This window comes from Priapulus caudatus, unplaced genomic scaffold (genome assembly GCF_000485595.1).
Source record: "Priapulus caudatus unplaced genomic scaffold, Priapulus_caudatus-5.0.1 Scaffold774, whole genome shotgun sequence".
Lineage (NCBI taxonomy): Eukaryota > Metazoa > Priapulida > Priapulimorpha > Priapulimorphida > Priapulidae > Priapulus > Priapulus caudatus.
Window position 1 is genome coordinate 185,346 of NW_014577835.1, and position 6,964 is coordinate 192,309.

Sequence of the window (6,964 nt, forward strand, 5' to 3'; positions counted from 1 at the left end):
GTGATGACACTGGTGACACTGTGATGACACTGGTGACACTGTGATGACACTGTGGTGTGGCTGCAGGTACCTGCTGGTGGAATGTGGTGACTCCCACGCAGACACGAAGGAGAGCCGGCTGCAGAACATGTACATTGTCGTGATGAAGAGATTCAGCACTGCACTTAACAAGGTAACAAACAACACACGTTCACCGCTGCGCGCGGAAACACTTCACATGTTCATGGTCTGAAAGCAATTACGTCATCGTAAATAGTAAAAGTAAAAAAATCATGTCCACTTTTACACGAAGTATAAGTGATTCTGTTCTCTTTTTATGGATAAATTGTTGCATTATACTTCCTATTTTGCTATTCCGTTCGATGTGAACAAACACTCGTGACGCATACATAGCCCATAGCAAGCATTTAATGTGATGATCAATATATTAAATCGCCCAGATTTTTTGGCTTTTTAACTAGTTGATAAATAATCTTATCAGGTAATAATTTGAGGATACATTTAGTGCCATTAGTACCATGTAAATAATTTTACAAATACCATAGCAAATTCGTGACGTGGTCAGTTGAACATGTGAGCATGTAAAGGTGGAAAAGCTGTGCGTGAAAGTTGAATTGAAGATGTTCATTGGTTGATTGATTTATTGATTTATCGATTTCACAGATTGCCTGATTGATTGGTTGGTTGATTGATTCATTCATTACCTGATTGATTTATTGCTTGGTGTATTGATTGATTGGTTGATGGATAGAGAGATTGATAGGTTTATAGATAGATGGATGGACGGATGGACAGAATGACAGATGGGCGGACAGACAGACAGACAGATATATAGCTTGCTTGATTGATTAATTAGTTGATTGATTGATTGATTTGATGAGGTGCTATACTGTTTTGTTTCCAGGGTGGGTTGGAATGTAGACAGCTGAGGGCGTTGCTTGCCCGCCAACAGACATTTATCGAGAAGCTTGTGACCTTGATGAAGGTCATCGCAAGGGAAGGCAAGGATAGAGTGAAGAAGGTGGGTCAAGCTAAGGCCATAATAAAAATATTGTCTGTTTGCCCTCACCCGACCGACCCGCCAAAAAGGGGCCGACTCAAAAAATTTTAAATTGATCTTTTTTTCTTTCTTTTTTTAACAAATTGTATCACTGTACATTATATAAATCTGTAGGCAATACATTATATGTACCAAACATTCAACATAAAAGGTATCTCCACACAAGCACACCTGAGCATGTAGACACCATGCTGAATTTGTAAAAAGACCCCCCCCCTCCCCCCCTTCAAAAAAAGCCTACCTAGCCACCCAAACTATTCAGCCTGGGTCGGGTGAGGGCAAACAAAGACAAAAACAATTTTTTTAATTGTGGCCTAAATGACCACCGTGTGCGTGGTTGCTTAATCTCCTCATATTCTATAGTGTGGTATATCATGTTATTACTGCATCACTGTGGTATCGTTATCATTATTGTACCATTCCTTCTATCAGCATGATATAAGATGTCATCAGAGCTATCGGCGTGCATACTATTGAGCACACGAGCAAGCATATGTGTGCGTGTGTGTGCGTGTGCGTGCGTGCGTGCGTGCGTGCGTGCGTGCGTGCGTGCGTGCGTGCGTGCGTGCGTGCGTGCGTGCGTGCGTGCGTGTGTGAGTGTGTGTGTGTGTATATGTGTAAGTGTGCGGAGCGTGTGTGCGTATATGTGTGTTTGTGTATGTGTGTGTGTGTGTGTGTGTGTGTGTGTGTGTGTGTGTTGTGTGTGTGTGTGGTGTGTGTCTGTGGCGTAACGTGCGTAGCGTGCGTGCGTGCGTGGTGTGTGTATGTGCGTATATGTGCGTTGTGTAGTGTGCATTGCGTGCGTGCGTGCGTGCGTGCGTAGCGTGCGTGCGTGCGTGCGTGCGTGTCGTTGCGTGCGTGCGTGCGTGCGTGCGCGTGTGTGTGTGCGTGTGTGCGGTATGTGCGTATGATGTGTGTTTGTGTATGTCTGTGTGTGTGGTGTGTGTGTGTGTGTGTGGCGTGCACGGCGTGCATATTATGTGTGTTCTGTGTATGTGTGCATCGCGTGCGTGCCGTGTGAACGTAATGTTAGGAGTATTGTACGATGAAGGCTAGTAGCGTGCACATTCACATGGTCTTCATGCATTAAGGCTTATACTTATCGGATGTAATTGTTGATCGGTACAGATAGAGATAGCTGCAGGCAGTGTTAAGCTGACACCGCAGGATCACACAAGGTGAACTTTCCCACATCGAATTCGAAGCCCTGCCGCTGCCCTCGATTCCACAGTGTAAGGTAGGCCTAAAGTTGGGGCCTTCCTGCATTAGCCCCAGCCACGTAGTGGCTCGACTCGCTCGTAAGCATGAAAATAGATTTTCTTCGTAGCAGTCTGGTAAAATAGCACACAAATTCTCGCGCTAAAAGAGTAATGCCACACGACATAGTCAAGTCTTACTCTCTCTCCCCTCTTTCTCATGCCTAATTTCTCTCTCTCTGGTCTCTCTCTTTCCCTCGCTCTTTCCTCTCTCTTTCCCTCGTCTTTGCTTCTCTCTTTCTATATCTCTGCTCGTTTCTTGTACTATCGCCTGAACTCTTTCTCTCTGCTCCCTCTCGATCATCTCTCTCTGCTCTTCCTCTCTCACTCTCTCCCTCTCCTCGCTTGTCTTCCTCTCTCTCTCTCTTCTCTCCTCACCCTTCTCTCCCCCTCTCTCTCCCCTCTCTCTTCATCATCATCCTCGTCTCTCTCTGCTCTCTCTCTCCTCTCTCCTCTCTCCTCTCTCCTCTCTCCTTTCTCCTCTCTCATCTCTCCTCTCTCCCCTCTCCCTCCCCTTCTCTCCCCCTCTCTCTCTCTCTCTCTATCTCTCTGTATTTCCTCGGTAGGTGACTGGCATCATTGCGGAGAAGTGCACGTTGTTTAAGAGCGCGTTGATGCCGAGCAAGCTAACGTTTCGCACGGCCGACGGCGGGGAGTACGTGTCCATCCTGAAGCACGGTGACGACCTGCGGCAGGACCAACTCATCCTGCAGATCATCACGCTCATGGACAAGGTGAGTGCTGCCACCTGGTGTCGCCGACCGGTGCTGCCACCTGGAACCGTGTCGGGAACTGGTAGACGGGAAGCGAAATTTTTGCGACGAATAGATTAACATTGCTGTGCTGTGCTACTGACCGGGGTTGCAATGTTGTGCTGCCACCTGGTGCCGCTGACTGGTGCTGCCACCTGGTGCTACCGACTGGTGCTACCACTTGGTGTCATCGATTGTCTTGTCATCATTGTATGGTGTCGGCAAATTTATCCTGCGAAAGTTTAAGTAACTTGCACAGTTGCAGTTGCACGTGCTCTGTGTTAATGTACTGGACCCGGTTCCACAGTCGTGGATTAACTTTAACCCTGAGTTAAGACTAACTCTGAGTTAAACTCACTAACTCTGAGTTAGTAAACTCCGAGTTAAATTTGGGTTTCATAAACATGGATTAAATCCTGAGTTAAGTAACTCAGAGTTAGTATCCCATAATTCCACGTAGTTAGAACAGATGAACACGATAGACTCATGATAGACGCATGATAGACGCATAGAAGATAGACGCATGATAGACGCACGAACATGGTAGAAGTACGGATGCCTGGATCAGCATCGGTGCGCCATCAATGGCTGACCAATGTACACCAAAAGTAAACAAACACCTATGTTCCAGGAGCAGCGGGGGATCGGACACGGGACAGTACTAGATAAACTAATTAGCCCTAGTACTAGTACCCTAGAGCTAAACTAACCTTGTAGAAACTAGTCTAAAGGATTATACCGAACACTATCTATAACTAAATCGAATCATAGATCGAATGTAACTTGATTTTTAACCCTGAGTTAAGAGTTAATCCAGGTTCGAACCAGAGTTAAATTTTAACTCTGAGTTAGGCATATTTAACTCAGAGTTAAAGTTAATCAACGACTGTGAAACGGAATTTAACTCTGAGTTAACTTTTAACTCTGAGTTAAGAGTTAATCTACGACTGTGGAACCGGGTCCTGGAAGGTGAGTCTACAGAGCTTACAGTGTGGTAAAAGTGATCCTGGGGAGGGGGGCTGTAGGGAAAAACAATGGGGTTAGCCGCTAGAAACAGTTGCCGCTGGAGGGCAGCACATCTGCAGAGGTGAAGATTATCCGCGTAACCATATGCACACCCGGGATAGAGTGATGGGGAAGTGGGTTTTTATTCTTGTTGTGTGTGCTGAGGAGTTCATGTAATAATGTTTATTGAGAATTCATCGTATAGTATGTATAGTAGCATGTATGGACCTGCAGAAAGCCCGCCTACTTCGTACACGACCTATAGTTCCTGCCGCTGACGAATATATAACTGCGTGCGTGGGTGTGCACTCGTCCCCGTGTGTGGCGTGCGTGTGCAGCGTACATGTGCGTGCGTGCGTGTCACGTACTGCGTGCCGTGCAATGCGGTGCGGGGTGGCGTGGTGTACGTACGCCGTGTGTGATGCGTACGTGTGTGTTTGCGTGCGTGGCGTATGGCAACGTACAGGGCGTGCATTGCAGTGCCTAATTTAGCTGCGGTGCGTGGCGCCACGGTAACATGCGTGCATAGGTGCGTGTCGTCTTGCACTACACGTATGTGGCGTGCGTCGCGTACGTAGCACGTGTGTGGCGTGCGTGTGCGTGTGGCCATACATGTACGTGCATGCGTGCGTGTGCACGTCCACGTGTAATGGTGGCGTGCGTGTGCACGTACATATGCGACGTACAAGGTGCGCGTGCGTGGTGTGCGGTGCGTGCCGTTGCAGGTACGTGTGTGGCTGCGTCCATAGTGAGTGCGGATGTTTATTCTTGTTGTGTGTGCTCAGGAGTTTATGTAATATGTTTATTGAGATTATTAAAGCTACGAAGACTCAATATTGCAATAGCAAATTATATATACTTTTATTTCAAAATGCAGCATTACTAGCAGACACTAGGCATTAGCCTGCTTGACAATAGCTCGCCTAAAAGTTGGAAATCATGAGCACCACCTTAACAATTCTTCCAGCCGGACGAGAAATTTCTGATGGGCGGCGCAGGTTCTTTTTAATATTTCAAAATGACTTGCTTAACCAATGACGCTCTCTACATGAATCTCTTTAGATGCGGAGTCGTACTATCGCTCAACAACTGTGCCTCTGCATTAAGTTGGGATTTTCGCTTTGAGCATTGACGGCGTGTTTACATCACATTACACGCGTCATACTCTTGCGTCGTCTTTCTTTCGTCTAAAAATAAGACATATTTAAGAAACGTTAATGAAAATATATTATTAAAAAAAATGCCCTGTGGTAACGAAGGCTATAGCACTCGACGAGCTAATCTCAATATAACAAATAATAAAGCCATTAGAATGAATACGCATTGATTATATACCGCAAGTACCTGGTATCCAGGTCAGTGGTACCTCGCATCGTACTAGAGACACCTGGCCTCGATTATTACGAATTTACCAGCTGAACGTTGCGACTGGCATTGTCCTAGTTATAAATTATACTGCCTGTAGGTCGATAAATGCTGTCAACTGATAACACTACCAGTGTGTTTTTTATAATCTACGACTGCATGGAATACGCAAAGAAAACTACTGCAAACCTCAAAGCAAAATGAGCTATAACTAATGTTTATAAGCTATTTTTCGATATTACACTAACTTAAAGTGTGGCTAGTAGTATGTCCAGCACTCTTCTGAAGTGATCGTGCAGGACTTTACGAACAGGCATGTTAACTTGTTATTCTCGCTATGACGATACGAATCGGCTATTCGTGATTCCTGTAGTCTTTTCCAACTGACCGTTGTGATTTGCTGCATGACACGGTTGACCTCACGAGTCCCGGGGAATCCGACCACCCGAGTGGTCGCGAATGCCACCGTTTGAATTCAAACGTTCTCACATCAATTCTAATAGGAGTTGTCCTTTGTTCATTCCCAATATCGCTCATTCTCCCAGCCATCGCATCAGGCTGTTTCGCGCTTTCGCTTGACATGCTGTTTGTTAATCATGACAGTGACTGCTTCCTGGGCAGGGTAGAATTCTCCCATTGTGTACACAGTGACCAAGCCATTCGATGTAAATCGCTCTTGGATAAGACTTTCCAGTGTTTGCCTCGCCGTTGAGTCAAAACGGTATATACTTGCCATTCGAGATGGGAAGGATGGGTTCATCTTTGATTACACCCACAGAGGATTTCAGTTTGTCTGGCCAACTGTTATTAACCATGGCATGCAAGCTAATTGAGAGAGAGGACTCTAATATTCGCGTCCCTGCACAGCACATTGAGGTTTAACGTTGTGTGAGACCAGAGAATTCGATTCCTTCTCTTCAAGATCGTTTTGTGAGGGTTGCTGAAGCGTCGTGACAAACGTGAAACCTGATGTGAAGTGGTTGTGGACTACACCTGAGCGTGGAATACCATTTGCATCACGTTGAATCAGACATGACAGGTGGAAGTCAAGTAACCCTAAGTGTGGTGGGTGGCAGGGCCACTGTGCATGCATCACCATGATAATGTTGTGTCATGCTGTCATTGCGTGTGTGCGAGACGTACCCTGTCAGCGCGCGAACGCGTGTGTCACTAGCTTTATTGCTGTCACATAATGGCAGAGATGGTAAGTCGAATCTGATTCAAGGTTTCATGCGAGTTGATACGATGAAGTGTGGACTGGTGAGGAGATTGAACGCACCGTACCGTACAGGTGGCGAAATCTAAAGCAGTTACCGAAGAACAATTACAAATTAGTTAATAAAAGGTAAACAAACAGTTAATTAAACCAGTAAACATACAGTTATCAAAACAGGTAAATAACAAAAAAAAAAAAGGTTTTTTGAAAAGTTAAACATTACACATGAATAGGCCGTTTCAAAGTGCGCTGGTTAATTCCAGGGAGTATTTACTATGTGATGTATGTATGATGTGTGCGTAGTGCGAGG

General features: G+C 45.6%; 1 protein-coding gene across 1 annotated transcript in view; it reads left to right on the forward strand.

Annotated features, from left to right (window-relative positions):
- The window catches only part of LOC106813440 (phosphatidylinositol 3-kinase catalytic subunit type 3-like), a 42,194-nt gene that overhangs the window by 15,235 nt on the left and 19,995 nt on the right, over positions 1–6,964 (forward strand). Inside the window, 5 exon segments of the mRNA XM_014817571.1 lie at positions 67–172; positions 905–1,021; positions 2,189–2,218; positions 2,220–2,297; positions 2,883–3,050. Of these exon segments, the coding sequence (XP_014673057.1) occupies positions 67–172; positions 905–1,021; positions 2,189–2,218; positions 2,220–2,297; positions 2,883–3,050 (499 nt within the window).